Genomic DNA, 17565 nt, shown 5'->3' with positions numbered 1-17565 from the left:
CTCCCTTCTAAATCCTGAAGCTGCAGATGAATTTAAGGGGAGATAGGAGAGAGTGGGATACATGTGAAAGCCTAGCTCATTTCATCCTTGCCCAAAGTCCTTGGGATAACGAACCAGCACCATTTGGAACAGATTTAGTCACCAGAGCCTTAAACCAGAGACAAGATGCAAATGGACGAGTGAACTTTTCCAGGATTAAATTCCCTTGAGCTGACTGAGCTCCTAAAACTTTCACTCTGTTCTGACTCTTCTGCCACCCATGAGTCGTTCTCTTGCCCTAGAACTTAGATCAGTGGGACTTTTAGCTTTTAACCTTTATCTCCGGCAGTCAAAATATTCAGGCGGCCTGATGTCATGAGTTCCAAGGACAGCATCAGAGCCCTTCTGGGAACATTCACAGATAAGTCATTGAGCCGACACAGAGAGGCCTATTGGGCAAGCCCAAGTGAATCATCTTCATCTAGCTCATATCTTTTATGAGTGGTAGACAGATATGGGAAGCCATGCTTTTCCAGGCAGAAGTGAACGTCCTCAAAGACCACATTCGAGTTTCCCTTATCCAAGTTAATAAAGGCTTATCACTTCCCCTTTTCCACTTAACTCCTGGCTCTGATGTGATCTGTGTATTTGTCCAAGTCTCCCCAGCATTCTGTCCCTCTCACCACCTCCTCCATAGTAAATACACACCGGTGTGTTTCGCTGAAACAGTTTACAATCCCAGGTATTTGACTGAACAGCCTCAAATTTGATCTCTAATTTCATATCTTTTTCCCAGATTCTCTACTCAAATGAAAATTTTAAATACTAAAGAAAAAAAACCCATCATCCCAAAATATACATTGTTATGCCATGGTTCTTTTGTGCCATCATCTTCTTAATTTTATTAATCTCATGAAATGCAATGGGGTATAATGGAACATCTATATCATTTTAGAAGTTCTTTAAGAGTGGCAATTGTTTCATTCTTTATATTTTATATATCTGAAATTTATTTTTGTATCACTAACACCCAGGAAATAGTAGGTACTTTTTGATTGACTTTGAATCAAAGAGAATTTGAGATTTTAATCCTAAATCTGCCGTGGACTCATTGTGTGGGCAGAAACACTGTTCTGAACATAATTTTCTTCACCTGTGAAAAGAGAAGATGCTAATAGCTTGGCGTAGGACAGGAATTGGTGTTTTGTGAAGGAAGCTTTTATAAACCACAAGGCCCCACCTAATGGGGAGCTATTTGACTTTTCCAAGACAATTGCTTCTGTGCTGAATTGGGCAGGACTGACTGACCCTCCCCAAAAGCAAGACATCTCCCCTCGTGGCCTAACCTGTTCCTCCTCTCCTTCCTGTAAAGATGTAACCTGTCAGGTCCGATCCAAGTTGGTTTCATCTCATATCATGGAGGCTAATTTCCAGGCAAACAGTGTCTGTGCTCCTGGTTGAGTTTCCTGCAGACTATGGCTTGGATAACTCAGAGCCAAACTGGCCCTGTGACTGCTCCCATTAAGCCCAGCAGTGACAACATTTACCATTATTATGGTGTTCCCAAACTTCATCTCCTGTCTCCATGACTTTGCCATGATTGGAATGAATGTCTTCTGCTATACCTCACATGTTAGATACCCCAGTTTTCTTCACAACATAGCTCAAGCATGACCTTTTACATGAACACTTTTGGGATCACGCTAAATGCTAATGTCTTCACTCTGAAACTGCCTTGGTTTTATTCTATATGTACACACACACACATATATGTAAACCCGCCAAACAGAATATAAACTCCTTGTTTTGGTTTTTGTCTTTGTATAACCAGAGCCTGGTACTGTACTTCCAGTTAGGGAACTAATAAATGCCTGTCTATTGACTGAGGTACATCATTAACATGTAAAAGTTAAGAGGATATTTTTCCCTGCAAGGAATTTAACACCTGTTCTGAATGTCTGCAAGCATCTCATTCTGAAATCAACTTCCCAAATATATAACAATTAAGAAGTTATCCTGGGGGCGGCTAGGTGGTGCAGTGAATAGAGCACTGGCCCTGGAGTTAGGAGGACCTGAGTTCAAATGTGGCCTCAGACACTTAACACTTACCAGCCGTGTGACCTTGGGCAAGTCACTTAACCCCAAATGCCCAGCCTTCCCTCCTGAAAAAAAAAAGAAGTTATCCTAATTTAAATGCTTAATAGTAGGATAAGCATAGAAGGAAGAGGTCTCCAACTGGATTTTCTAAGAGTCACATTTATTTCCCTACTCCGGTAATCTTTTATTGTGTCAATGTCTCCTCTCTTTCTCTGTCTCTTCCTCTCTCCTTCTCTCCCCCTTCCCCTTCTACTCTCTCTTTCTCTCCTCTTTCTTCTTCTATCTCTCTTCCTCTCTTTCCTCTCTCTACCTCTCTTCTCACTTCTCATTCTTCTCTCTCTCTCTCTCTCTCTCTCTCTCTCTTTCCATCTCTCTTGTCTATGCACCTTTATTACAACACCTCAAGGGTATCTATAGAAATAAAGCTATATTTGCTGCAATCCTAGCAATATTTTTTTGCCTTATTTTGGAGGGCAATTGGGGTTCAGTAATTTGCCCAAGGTTATATGACTAGTTTTTTGTGTGGGTGTTAAGTGTCTGAGGCCGGAACCGAACTCCGGTCCTCCTGACTCTGGGGCCAGCACTTTACTCACTGCACCACCTAGCCACCCCAATAGTAATATTTTTCAAAGAGCTTGGTTCACTTCTTGGATTTTTCTTAGACTTTCACCAGACATCTGATCGCTCCCATTAGGCCCAAGAGTGACAAAATTTGTCATTATCACGGTGTCCCATTCTTTCTTTCCTACCTTTCTGAGACTGGCCACTAGATTGGCAAAGAGAGATGTCACACTCTCATTTCTTAACCACAAACTCTTTCTTTTCTTTCAGTCTGATGCAAATGCCAGCTACCTAAGAGCTGCTCGAGCTGGGAATTTGGAAAAGGCACTAGACTACATCAAGAATGGCGTAGACATCAACATCTGCAACCAGGTCAGGCCTGAGGAACCAACACTTCATTTGTTCTCTCAGTCTTAGCAGGGTTTGCCCTGCAAACAATATTTGCTTTTTACTCTCATGAGTCCACCTTCCTGCCTCTTCCTCCATCCCATTATCTGTTACCTCATCTATAATATCAAAGTATGCCTTGGCATTGCTTAAGAAAGTGGTTAAAGCTTTTTTTTCTTTTTAATCATGAAGCATGCAAAATGCATTGCTTTTTAAATTTATTTTTGTTTTTTTAATCAACAAAAATCTATTTTCTCTCTGTCCCACTTTCCCAGCCCCTAGAAAAGAAAAAAAAAATAAAGCTTGTAACAAATATGCATGATTAAGACAAAACAAATTCCTACATCAAAGGCTTCAGATCCCAGGATGTTTGTCTTCTGGTGTGTTCTGAAACTCAGTGAGGATCATAAGAAGTCATATTTCCTCTTGGGAGCTTTACTCCCCTAACTAAAGTTCCTATAACATTTACATGTAGGCAGCTATCTCGTGAGTGTGTTGGTGAGGACTGTTACCTTGAGAATCCATAAGAGGTAGATTGTATGTGGTTTTTCAACATGCCAAGTCAAGTTTTCTCGTTACTTTTCATCAGAATGGGTTGAATGCGCTCCATCTGGCCTCCAAAGAAGGGCACGTGGAAGTCGTATCTGAGCTGATACATCGGGATGCCAATGTGGATGCAGCCACAAAGGTCAGTGTCTCGGATCCAATGTTCTCATTTAAATTGTCCAGTCACCAAGGTCACTGACAATTATAAACCACACAGGAATTAGAGTAATGGTCTGTTACGTCCAGTTACCAATTGCCAATGATAATTATAGGCCCCAATGTGAGCTACAAAGATCTCCTAGCAACCATTCTTTCATCTGGGTGGCAGTGTAGCCTGGAAAGACTGGTCCTGCTGATTCAAGGACTTAGAACACATAGATCATGATGAGTGTGTCAACAATATGCTGTCCTCTTTCCTTCTTGCAGAAAGGAAATACAGCTTTACACATAGCATCTCTGGCGGGCCAGACAGAAGTGGTGAAAGTATTAGCCATAAATGGAGCCAACCTCAATGCACAGTCTCAGGTAAGGTGGCTTACAGTGCCTGGCATGTAGTAAGCCCTTAATGAATGTTTATTGATTGACTGGGCCAAACAAAGTTCATGAGTATTATTGCATGAATAATTTTTTCCTACTTGTATGTTTATTGGTGTGTCTATATATATATATATGTGTGTGTGTGTGTGTGTGTACATATGTACACATATCTACATATGTATATACATATATTTTTATATACCATCTAGGAACAAAATGGGGTGATAGTCAGGATGAAAAAAATGCGTATACCATTGCCAAAACATTCTGAATTTTAAGCTCATTTGAAGTATCGTCTCTAACTCATAAATTAAGGAGGTGGTGATTTTTTTTTCCAAAAGTTTCCTATGAACCCACATACCTTTGAAAACATTCTCTGTTAATGAATGGTCCTGTGTTTGGAATTGGAAAAGTTAGCAGCTGACTGGTGTTCAGCAGAGGACTGGAGAATGTGTGTAATGTAGCCTTCAGATAAGGCAGTAATGCTAAGCAGACACAAGGCAGAGTGTTGAAACCAGCTTTGGGGGGGGGGGGTGAATGGTTGGGGGGAGGATTTCCAGAAGACAGCAACTGATCCTAGCAGCCCAAAGCACATGGCTGTTATAACCAATAGCATAAGGGAACAAGGCACTTTCTGGCCAGTCTTTGCAGCTTTTGGCAGGGAGCCAGATCCATCCTAACAATTGCCTAATTTTCTGAGATAGAAAAAAAAGTGAGACACTAATCCCCTCAGAGAACATTTCTGGAGTAATGGAAAAAGCACTGGTCTTAGAAGCTGGAAACTTGGGTTCATGTTCTGTTGCTGATAATTATTATTATGTGACCTTGGCCAAGTGGTTTCACTTGCTGTCCAGTTCTTTCCGTGGCTGACTCTTCATGACCCCATTTGTGGTTTTCTTGCCAGATGCTGGACTGGTTTGCCATTTCCTTCTCCAGCTTATTTTATAGAGGAGGAAACTGAGGCAAAGAGGGTTAAGTGACTTGCCCAGGGTCACACAGCTAGTAAGTGTCAGAGGCAAGATTTGAAATCAGGATGATGAGTCTCCCTGACTGTAGGTCCTGTTCTCTATACACTATGCTTTAAGGTAACTTTGTTGTATGATTTTACTACTGGGTCTCAGTTTCTCATCTGTAAAATAGGACAATAGCATATGCTTAATTTCTCTGGTCATGAGAAAGGGCCTCAGAGTACATGCAATCCAATCAATCCCCTCACTTTACAGGTGATAAAACTGAGACCCCAGGAGGTTTGTCAAGTTACTTATTAGAAGTGGTGGATTCTCCCTAGCTCTAAATCTGATGGTTTGTGACCATTCTTCCCACTAAATCTCTCACCAAATTCTAAGAATAGGATGGAAAACTTAGGCTCGTTGTCCCACCTTTATCTAAGGGGAACAATTCAAGTCTATTTGCTGGGGAGGGGAAATCTTCCTGGTTCACAGACCTGTGGCTAGCTTCCCCCACACTGGGCATTGCCCACCCTAGTGATGCCTGTGATGGTATCTAGAGCCAGAGGCCAAAAAGGAGACAGCAGCAGAGCTTTCATCAGCCTGATTTCTCTTAGATGTGGTCTTTCTAACTCAGGAGGACCTGAGTTCAAATTTGATCTCAGATACTTACTAGCTATGTGCCCCTGAGTAAGTCACTTAATCTCAATTACCTCCAAAAAAATTTAAAAGATTTGATCTTTCTAGTTCCAGGTGTAGATACCTGTGGCCTATAAACGTCACTTGGAATAATGTTAGAGAGGCATGATACTGAAGGAAGTTGGGAGGCGTTGAGGAGGGAGAGCCTTCCAGGGCTGGGAGGCCCCAGAGAAAATGCCCAAAGCCTAAAGATGGAGGGTTTTGTGTGAGGACAACATGGCAGCCTGTGTCTCTGGATGGAAGAGTATGTGGAGAAAAGGGGGCAAAATATAAGACCAGTTAAGTGACTTGTCCAGGGTCACACAGCCTAGACCTTGACTGTACAACCCATATAGACCCAGTCACTTGCATGTTGTTTCCTCCATTAGAATGTGCCCTCCCCAAAGGCAGGGACAGTGTTTGTTATTCACTGTATACCCAGTGATTGGCATAGAGCCTGGAACATATGTATAAGACCAACCTCCAATAAACCAATTAGACAAGTTTATCTCCTTGGCTCCTCATATGCTTTTATCCTTAATATATATAAAATATATATAATATAAGCAGTTTCCTTATATGCTCAGATCTGGGCCATGCCCAGAGGATTCATATTATCTGATCTTACCTATAAAATGTGGGAAAGCACATTTAAAAAAATAAATTGCAGTTCAGTCTGCATTCCTCTGGATGTCTATCCCCTATAAATGTTTTTTAAAAATAGCCAGGAGAATTCAGCTGGTGAAATCCCATGTTACGTGGAGCTGGCCTTGAAATCTCGTGAACCACGGAGCACGACCGAGAGGTCCTCGGCTCTGTGGCCGCCTGCCTGCATTGTTACATGGCCAGAATCCATAAAGAATGGTCTGAGTGCCCAGACATGTCCGCAATGTGCTCCTCTGAATAATACTTCAGAAGCTACTTTCTAAGAGCCATTGAACACAGTGTGGATCAAAGTGTTGGGAGAAGCTAAGGGTGAGACCCAGGAAAGGGAGCCAGGCTGGGAATCAGGGGCCCTAGCTTCAGTCTTGGGGATCTCGGACAAGTGACTTAACCTCTGTGGGCCTCAATTTCCTCATGTGTAAAGTGAGGAAAAAAACCTCATGAGTAAAGTTTGACTACATGGCCTCTGAAGTCCCTTACAACTTTATAGATGTTTCAGAGAAAACAAAGTCAATCATTTTATCCTATTAAAATGTCAGCATGTGGGCAACATTTAAAGTGTGACAAAATCTTGCAAAAAGATACTAAAAAACCCCAACAACTTTACTTGACACGCTGATCTTGGAAGGAAAACCAGTAGTGGACAGGCAGGCAGGCAGTATTGATTGCTGGTCTTTCAGACAGAGACCAGACCCAGCAATGTCATGAATTCCTCCCATGCGAGGTGCTGTTCTAGGTGCTGGGGTGAATGAGTCCCTGCCCTCAAGCAGCTGACATTCTCCTGTCCCTTAGGTTGTCTTGTCCTGGCACATAGTCAGCAGTTAGTAAAAGCTTCTTCAATGACTGTCTGATTCTGGGCTGTGAGAGAAATGATTATTAATAATCAGTGATTTGGAAAGGTCCAGAGTTGCCCCAGTTTTTTTAACTCATGATTTTAAGTTTGGTCTCTTGAAGGACATCACTGTTAATGAGATTAAACTAATGTTCTTGTTCAGACACCACCCAGATGGGAAGCCATTGTAGCCAACTCAGGTTTGGGCAGGAATAAATTCTTTGAACAGAATGCCCAAAGCTGAGGGTAACTTAAGAAGTACATGACATAATCAAAGTTCAGATCCAGCCTCTCACTGTAATTTTCATTCTCTCATTAATTGTTGACCAATCTGAGTACATTGCCACCCTTGGGAAGACCCCTTTTCCAAGGGCATATAAACCATGAGCCCACCACCATGTTTATCTTTGGTCTAAGAAAGAAGGTCAAATGACTATCCTTGTATTAATAAATGTGCTGGGATTATTAATAAAATGATTAAATTACCCACATATTATGTCTCTTGAAACTTTTTAAATGACACAGATGCCAGAGTTACAATGATTAGAAAGGAAAATAAAATTTGGGGGGTGGGCAAGGAGAGCATGAACCTCTAAGCAAGGGGCGTGGATGGAGAAAATGCCTTCTTTGTAGTAAGCTGAACTTTGAATGGAACAAAGAATTCTGGGACGTGGGGCAAGAAGGGAGCCGAGGCCAAGGGTGCAAAGGCACAGAGGCGCAAAGATGGAAGCCTGAGTCATTGAACAGTCATTGAACAACCAGGAGGTCACTTGGGCTGCATGTATGGATCCTGCATGGAGCCTGCTTTGGATTTGTTTGCACGCTGCCTCCCCGATTAGATTGGAAGCTCCTTGAGGCCAGGGACTGTCTTTTGTCTCTTTGTGTATCCCCAGCACTTAACCCAGTGCCTAGCACATAGTAGGTGTTTAATAAGTGTTCACTGATTGATTAAGAAGAAGCAATAAACAGCTTCATTCAAACCAATAATAATGTTTACAAGTGAAGTGGGTGATGCTGGATGTGTCAACAATGCTTATCCCAAGTGATTTTTTGTTTGTTTGCTGTGGCTTAGTCCTGAGAGATAGAGTGGAAAGAGCCTCATACTTGAGGCAGGAGCCCTGCATTCAAATCCCTGTGCTGCCTCTTCCTTCTTGAGTCACCCTGGGCAAGGCAGGCAGTCACTTTGAGCCTCTTTTTCCTAATATGTCAAATGGGGGGAAAATACTAAATTATTTCACAAACAATCATCAAGTATTTATAAAGCACCAACTTGGTGTTAGGCTCTATGCTAGGCTTGGGGATAAAACACAAACATGAGACAGGCTCTGCCCACAGCGAGCCGGCATTCTGTCTGGGAAAGACAAGACGGACACATCAAAGGAGGAGGGAGAGGTCCTGTGACTTAACTGGTGGGGAGGAGGGGACTCCCAGACAGGGAACGTCTATCAGTGTGGCTGTGTAGACATGTAAACATCTGTGTTATGTAATACCTTCATTTGTATGTATGTCTACATAGATGTGTGTTTGGGTGGACATATGTATAATACAAAATTGTAAATGAATTAAAATCTTAAAATTCTAAAATCTTTAATGTCTTAGAAGCTACGTTCTATATCACTGCCAGCCCACTGACCTTCCTGTCTTCCTCCAGAGGGTTCTCTAGGGCCCGAGCAGCTGAAGGACAGCGCTGCCGTGTTCTGTCTTAGTCAAAGTCTATTTGTGGCACCAGGAATGCCCTGGCCTTGGAGTCAGGGAGAGAGAGATCACCGGGGCAGACTTGTATCTGATGTTACAGAAGGCTTTTCTTTGAAAAAAATATCATACCTGGAGCTTAAACTTTCCAGGATAGTGCATCATTAAGAGCAGAATAAATAATAATAGAAGGAGGAGGAGGAGGAAGGAAGGAAGGGAGAGAGAAAGAGAGAGAAAGAAAGAAAGAAAGAAAGAAAGAAAGAAAGAAAGAAAGAAAGAAAGAAAGAAAGAAAGAAAGAAAGAAAGAAAGAAAGAAAGAAAGAAAGAAAGAAAGAAAGAAAGAAAGAAAGAAAGAAAGAGAAAGAGAGAAAGAAGGAAGAAATTCTATGGCTGCATTGCTTTGTAGAGGCATCTGGGTGGCCCGGGGATAGGGCATTGGGCTTACAGTCAAGAACCCCCAAGATCACATTTGGCCACAGACCTTTTCTAATTCTGGGACCTTGGACAAGTCAATTACCTTCTGCCTCAGTTTCCTCAACTGTAAAATGGGGCTAATAATAGCATCCAATTCCCAGGAATGTTGCGGAGATGAAATGAGATGATATTTATACAATGTTTAGTGCAGTGCCTGGCACAGAGTAGGAACTTGGTAAATTCTTGTTCCCTTCCTCCCTCCCTTCCCCTCTCCCTTTTTCTTTTCCTCCTTCTCTTCCTCACTCTTCTTCCCTCTCTCCTTCCTTTCTTCCCTTTCTTCCTTTCTCCCTCCTTCCCTTCCTTCTTTCCTTTCTCCATTCCTTCCTTTCTTCTTCCCTTCCTCCCCTTCCCCTTTCTTCCTCTCTTCCTTCCTTTCTTCCTTCCTTTCTCTCTTTATTCCTTCCTTCTTTTCCTCACCTTTTTTTCTTCCTTCCTTCCTTCCTTTTTTCCTTCCTTCCTCTTTGAGCTTACAAAGCAGTTTGCATATGTTTTCTCCCTTGAACTCACCCCAGCCCTGGAAGGAAGGTGTCATCACTATCCCAGAATCCCTTCCCTTTACTCCCTCTGAATGGAATCTCATAGATATTGTGAGTTACATAGAGTCTCACCTTTTCTTACTGATTCAGGTTCATCATTACAGACCCTACCTGTTCTACCAGGCTGCAATATGGGTGTTTCCTCCTTCCCTTTGGTGTCTGGTACCTTTTTTGCCATACTCCTGTCTTTAGCACCTCGGCATGGAGGCAATTTAACTCAGAATATTAGAATCTTAGAGTGGGAGAGGCCTAGAGGCCCTGCCACTCAATCCATCCTTGGCAGAACCCCCTTTCAGAATGTCCCTGGCAAGTCGCCATCCATCCCCTGATGCTTTCATCAATAAAAGGCTCATTGCCTCTTAACAAAAACTCATCCTCGTTATGGTCAAGCAGTGATTGTTAGGCCATTCCTATGTGCCAGCATTGTGCTGGAGGAGGAGAGGTACAAGACAGGCCCTGCCCTCAGGGGCCTCACCATCTAATGCTGGAGACAGCATGCAAACAACCGTGGATGAAGAAGATCTAACCGGATCAGCTGGTGAGAATGAACAGGGGGGAGGGACCAGTGTTCAGGGAGACGGAGAAGACTTTGCAGAAGGGACTGTAGCTGATGCTCAAAGGAAGTCAGGGGAGCTGGGAGGCAGAGGTGCGGAGGGAGAATGTTTCCTTAGTGGAAGGCAGCCAGAGAAAATGCTGTCAGGTGATCGAGTGTCCTGTGTGAGGAGTACCAGGCAGTCCGAGGGTGGAGGAAGACAGGAAAGGTAGCAAGAGAACAGATTAGCACAAGCTTTGAAAGTCAGAGGATTTCAGATCTGTTCCTAAAGGTAATAGGTAGCCATGGCAGTTTATTGAAGAAGAGGAGAGAGAGTCAGACCTATGTTTTAGAAGATTAATTTGACAACTGAATGGAGGACTGATTTGAGTGGGGTGGGGGGCGGGGGGGGCGCGATTTGGGTAAGGGAGACATAGCAGCAGGCTATTGCCGCAGTCCTGTTGGGAGGCCATAAGGACCTGAATCAGGGTGGTTGACGGCATGTAGCAGCAAGCACCCCAAGCATCCTCAGGGTTTGCTGCCAATACAGGTTCTTAGATCTGCTTTGATAAAGGAAAGCAACTCAAAATGGGTTAACAAGCTTACTTTAATCAGTCAAATATGTATCATTTACCTAGTTCAGGGGAAAGAGGTCAGCACCCCGAACTTCAGAATATACAGACAGAATTATCAAGACAGAAACAGATCAAGTAGACAGATTTCAAACTGTCCAACCATTACATCCATACCCAGTCAACATCTGGGTTTCAACATCTGAGTTTCAAAGCCGGGGGCTCTGGACAACGGCTTCCCATAATTCAGATGAAATCACAGAGCACTTCTCAAAGTGAGCCCCAAAAACAAAGCTACACATCAGGGCTTATATAGCCCTCTCCTGGCTCAGAGAATGTAACAACCTTTTGGACCCACTGGCCAATCAAAAAGTATCAACTGAAAAACAAGCCTCCCACCCCAGGCTCCAGGGGCACTTTAGCCTAGGGGCAGGGAAGATCTTTAAATTTGCATTTACATTACAAGGCATCAGAGAAGAGAAGGGGGAGTATTCAAGATCTGTTATGAAGGCAGAAATATTAGGATTTGACAATGCTTGGATATGGAAGTGGGGGCAGGGGGTGGTGAATGGTGAGGGAGAGTGAGGCTGACACCCAGCTTGCCAGTCTTGGAGAAGATGCTTCTGCTCTTCTTTTCCATAATCCCAAGACTTCTCTCTCCAAGCTAACAGTCCCACTGTTTCCAACTACTCCCCAAACATCATGGTTTTGAGTCACCAACTTAGCTGCCCACCATGGCCTCCCCTTCCATCTGTCACCCCCTGTCGGTACTTCCCCATCTGCATCAGCTGCCATCCCCTCCTAATTCTGTCCTTCTAATCAAGAATGAGGTTGCTGCCTGGTAGGAAATTAATATGTGTGAAATAAGAGTCCACTGGACCTGGGCAGGGGCTCTTTCCAAGAGGGAGCTCATGAGTCTGCACATAGACTTGGAGATGTCTCACATTGTTGCCAAAGGTCTTTTGACTCATTTCCTCATTCCAGGTGTTAACATAGGACATACATGTTGTCCATAGGACAACATAATTAATGCAATTCCATAAAAATAAACCACTTGTTGAGCAATTCTTTTCCAAGCTTTTGGTTCGCTCCTCAAGCTGCCCCAAAGCTGGCTCCAAACTCTCAGAATGACCCTTGTGAGCACAATTATCCTCACAACAAAACATGGTCCTTAAGTACCCCAGAGCTTTGGCTGAATCCTCCTTGTGCTGAGCAAGGGTTGCCCCAGATTGCCCAAAAGATGGACAGGAGCAGAAGAAAAGTGTTAGAGAAAACCATTTATTATGCAAAATACAGTAGTGCTTCCAATGCCCTTTGAAAAGTCTGCCCTGGGGATGGTCAGAAGAAGATGGCATGTTAAAATGCGTCTCATGTAGCTACATAGAGCACGTCATCAAAGGAGGTCTAGCATGGAATTCGCTTTTTAGCATCTTCTCCTTTGGGTCTCCACTTGTGGTTGCACCAGCACCGGGAGTCACTTTGATGTGGCACAGGGGACAGAGCCTTGGAATTGGAGTCAGGAAGACTTGAGTTAAAATCCAGCCTCTGACCCTGCCTAGCTTTGTGACCCTGGGCAAGTCATTTCACCTCTGTTTGCTTCAGTTTCCTCAACTGGAAAACAGGGGTGATTTCAGTACTTAGCTCCCAGGATTGCTATGAGGATCAAATGAGATAATATTTGTGATGCGCTTAGCATGAACATAGGAGGTGCTTAATAAATTCTGATTCCCTCCCTCTGGAGATCAGCAACTCATCTGTAATTTAGAGTCTGTTGCTTAGGGCTCTGAGAGGCTCTGTGTGTGAAGCAGGGACACATAATCTGCATGTTTCTTAAGCAGCACTTGAACCAGCGTCTGCCTGGATCCAAGGCTGTCTTTCTACCCACTACCATATGACCTGTGTATTTCACTGTTACCCCTTACAGATTTACTCTACCTGATACCAAAAACTGGTTCCACAAAAGCATAGAGTTAGCAGGATGACAATGTAAAGGACATTTAGTGTCCAAGGAGATAAGTGGAGGGGAGTAGGGATGGAGCCTTTTATGACTGGGAAGGTCTGGTAGAAATTACTCAGCTCAGAGAGATTGTTGGACCTGGAAATATGGAAGACCTGAGTTCAAATCCTGCATCAGCCACTTACTAGGTATTAACCCTAGTCAAGTCACTTGATCTCTCTTAGCCTGTGTTTCCCCAGCAGTAAAATGGGGGTCACACATCCAGGGGCAGAACTTCTAACACTAGGCCCGGCCGTGCGGCCAGTGTTTCTATCAAGACAAAAATCAATGCCATTTGGCAACTGATTATATTTGGTGAGTGAGAAAAAGGGAAGAATCAAAGCATACTTCTAGATTTCAAACCTAAGCATTATTTCCAAAGGATGTTTCTTGGAGTTATGTAGGGCACATCCTACATAAATATAATGGGAAACCAGCAAATGCTGCAAGACAATTAGTAGTGAACTGGTAGCTAATTCCACCTGATAAATAAAGCATTCGGAAATTAATGCCTGTATAAACATCCAAGGAAATGGGGCAGAAAACAGGGAGCTGACGATATAGATTTAATTTAGAAATTGCGTCGATGCACACTACCCTACACTTTGGAGACTGAAGTACCCACCTTTTGGAGGTGTGGATATTTATTTATGATTCTTATCGTGAAATTTAACAACAATTTAAAGTCTGTGTTAACATCTCCTCAGCCAGGCAGTCTTCTGTCTGACTAGGTCTCTGTCCTAACCTGAAAACATTGTCTCTCCTGTTTAGAGTAGATGTTCGTGGCTTGACAAAAGGGATGTTAATTTTTTGAAAAGATGACACTGAAATTAAAGCTTATCTTTTACATGTTTTGGTAGATTAGGTAAACTTTACACCCTTAAGAATTAATTCCTGACAATATAGAAGACAAATTCATGGGATCACAGATTTAATACTGGAAGGGTCTTCAAAGGTCTTTTAGTCCAACTCCCTTCTTTTTACAGAAGGGGAAACTGAGTCTCAGGCTTGTTGACTCTGGATTTTCAAAGTCTATGCCAGTGAAGTCTATACTCAGAAAGGCTCTGGTATGGTCTCTGTGCCATCATCCTCCCCTCCCCCCAGTAGCCTGGGGCCCAGGCTAACCAAGTGTACTCGATTGACTGTTTTAAAGAAGGTTAATAGCCTTTCCTCATTACACTAGAAGGTTGAAAAATTGATGGTTTTAGCACACTGAACTGACATGTTTGTCTCACTTTGCAGAATGGATTTACACCATTGTACATGGCAGCCCAGGAAAACCACCTGGAAGTCGTCAAGTTTCTTCTGGATAATGGGGCAAGTCAGAGCCTGGCCACAGAGGTAATGAATGGTTTGAAAGGGGTTCTCTCCTATATATAATTGACTTGTAATTCACAGGCCATTTTCACATGGACAGATTCTTTTTGTGTTTCCTTAAGTATGAAAGGTTATTACAGAGGCCTGGAGTAGTGAATAGCCCAGTCTATCACATGAGTAGTTAAGAGTGCAAAGAGAAGTGAATATAGGGATTTTATCTGGTCTTTTTTTTTAATGAAACAAGAATAAACCAGCTTTTAAAAATTCAAAGAATCTGTCATTTTGCTGAAGCACATTGTCCCTCTATGAGTATCTTCTTCTGCTCAGATATTGAACCATTATTCACATTTATTGCATTCATTTAGGAGGATTTCCATAAACTTAGTATTTTGCTTCCATGGTAACAATTTTTAAAAAATTAAATTAATTATTTTTGTAATTAAATATTGGTCTGATGATTGTTTGGTAATATTTTTTCCCTATAGTTCTGAGTGAGGGTATAATTATAATAATGACTAAATAATATATAGCAATTTCTAGGAGTAATTTTTATCACTTTAATACATATTTCATAACTATAATCTATTTATTTTTTGGACTGGACCTTTCATTACATCAGTGTCAGGATTCATCTATTAAAAAAATCAGTCAATAAATATTTATTAAGTCCCTACTATAAATGGCCCAGGCACTGTGCTAACCACTGAATTATGTAGGGATTCCCACTTTCCAGATTCCCTCTACCAATACAGGTCTTTAGTTGCTCTGTATTCCATAGCCTTAGAAAGTTGCCTGAGGCTTGTCCCCAGGTCACTTAGATGTTATTGTTCACTTGAGCCTAGGTTTTTCTAACTCCAGCATTGACTCTCTAGATACTATGCCTCACTACCTCCCCTACAATTTATTATTCCCAATATCTGAGTGTTAGGAGAGGTACCCAGTGTTCATGGAGCAAAAAAGGCCTCCACCATGATGGGGGGGGACCCCTTGAGGGAGCCTGGGGGTAACAGTAGCCCAAGACAGACAAACATGAATAGGCTGAAACCTTCTTGTTGGAGACCACTCCTGCAACTGAGATCACAGATCTGTTTAAGTATTGAGTTCATGTTTCACTGAATTTCCCACTTTCCTCTTGGATATACCAAATGTCCTATCTATAGAAATGGTGGAAGACATGGAGAATTGCAGAATGTTAGAGCTGGAAGGAACTCAGCATCTTCAAGTAGAATCTACTTTTTTTAACACTTGAGGGAACAAAGACCTAAAGAACAGGGAGATGCCTTACTTGGTAACAGTCTCTCAGCAAGTTAGTGCTGCAGAATGGGGACTGGGACGCAGGTCTCCTGACTCCCAAACCCGACACTCTTTCCAAAGCCATGAGGGAAATGATTATTGTCATCACCTAAGGATCTTCTACAAAAGCATTCACCATCAAGGTCTTTACATAGCATGCACCCCATGACTCTGTTTTCAACATCCCGTTAACAAACAATACTTCATGGAGAGCCTCTTGATTACAGAAAGCATAAAAAAACTGCTTATGTACATTAATTTTAAAAATAAACTTTCTTGCTATGTTTTGCCTTTATATCAATCTATATTTCCCAGTATATCTCTGACTCCACTGCCAAGAAACCATCACTTAGATCAAAAAATTTAAAAGATAAAAACAAAATAGTTTAGCAAAACTAGCCAACACTGGGGAGAGCATAACATTATTATACCTACATATATTTTCTCACTTTTTTTGTTTGGCTTTTGTTCATAATTTGGAATCAGAAGATATGGGTTCAAACCCTGGTTCTTGTTATTGACCCTTTATGTAACTTTGGGCAAGTGACTTAAGCTGATTGAGCCTCAGTTTCCTTATCTGTAAAAATGAAAGGGTTGAATTAGATGGCTTTTATGGTCCCTCTAACTCTAGGATACCACTGTCATTCTGTCACCATGGGATGAAACCTATCCCCAAATTTGCATTCCTGTTTGTTGAATATTGATATCCCGGTGATACAAGACTCTACTTCTGATGCCCTTAGAAATGAATTATCAGAATAAGACACTAATAAAATCCTTTTGTTATTATCCTTCTGCTAAGAATAACTGGGAAAACCAAAAGTAAGCCAAACCATTTAAACTTGGTCTGAAAACAGAATCTGGAGTTACTAATTTGAGCCCCACTAACACAAGGCTAATGCCTGAAGGCATTAATTGGCATTAGTAGGAAGTACCACTCCTGGGTGTTAATCATCTCAACTACAGTTTATTTATCTGTGTTAAAGTGCCTACCTTTACATTCCTGTCTGGAAGGATCTAAAGAATTTGCATTTGTAAGTATCTGCATTGAATTTGAAGTAGGAATCCAGATATAGAAGCCTTTGGCTTCCCCTTTTACTTTTTTTCTCAGATTAAAAGGACACCAGCCTAATCACAAGAGAAGATGGGGTTGGCTTCTTGGAAGTGGAGGGAGGTACTATGGGAAATATGGGTGATATAAAGGCAAACTATAGCAATAAAGCTCATTTTTAAAATCATTTAATATAGATTCAGGTTTCTTAAGCTTTCTATAATTGGGAGGCTCTCCATGAAGTTTTTGTTAACTGAATGTTGAATCAGAGTCGTGGAGTAAATCAGATATGCTAGAGGGATTGCTATATAAAGATCCTGATGGTGAATGCTTTAGTATAAAAGATCCTTAGGTGGTGACAACAATCATTCCTCTAGGGGAAGCAGTCTGGTTTGAAAAGAGTGTCAGGTTTGGGAGTTAGGAGGTCTCCATAAAGACATTTTCCCTGTGCTGCGGTTGGGCAAATAGGAGAGTTCCTCAGGTAAGATGGGGCCAATGGACTGAGTAGTCTGATCATAAATTTTAGATTTCAGAGATGACTTGGTCTATTTTACTGGAAGGCGTCAGGTCATAGAGGTGGAAGAACTAAAGCCCAGATAGGACAAGTGAGTTCTTTAAAGTCACATAGCAAGTTAGTGGGAAGAGCCTGGACTAGAATGGAAAACCTCTGACCCCACCCTGCCTTAAGAGAGTTGGGTTCAGATCCTGGTTCCATCACTATTCACTTTGTGACCTGGAACCAATTTTTTTTTTTTTAAAGCAATCGGGGTTAAGTAACTTGCTCAAGGTTACACGGCCATAACTGGGTGTGGTGCTGAGTGTCTGAGACCGGGATTCGATCTCCAGGTCTTCTCAACACTGGAGCCGGTGCTCTT

At 42.2% G+C, this 17565-nt stretch overlaps 1 protein-coding gene across 9 annotated transcripts in view; it reads left to right on the top strand.

Annotated features, from left to right (window-relative positions):
* ANK3 (ankyrin 3) overlaps positions 1–17565 on the top strand; it is a 741327-nt gene that overhangs the window by 491086 nt on the left and 232676 nt on the right. For all 9 annotated transcript variants that reach the window (XM_069101834.1, XM_069101837.1, XM_069101836.1 and 6 more), the window contains 4 exons: positions 2908–3009; positions 3614–3712; positions 3997–4095; positions 14272–14370. In XM_069101834.1, coding sequence (XP_068957935.1) covers positions 2908–3009; positions 3614–3712; positions 3997–4095; positions 14272–14370 — 399 coding nt within the window. The remainder of the gene's footprint in view (positions 1–2907; positions 3010–3613; positions 3713–3996; positions 4096–14271; positions 14371–17565) is intronic.

Source organism: Petaurus breviceps, unplaced genomic scaffold (assembly GCF_028583685.1).
Source record: "Petaurus breviceps papuanus isolate PSGF00001 unplaced genomic scaffold, PetGlider_PUasm1.0 490, whole genome shotgun sequence".
Classification (NCBI taxonomy): Eukaryota; Metazoa; Chordata; class Mammalia; order Diprotodontia; family Petauridae; genus Petaurus; species Petaurus breviceps.
This window is presented reverse-complemented; position numbering and strand designations above follow the sequence as displayed.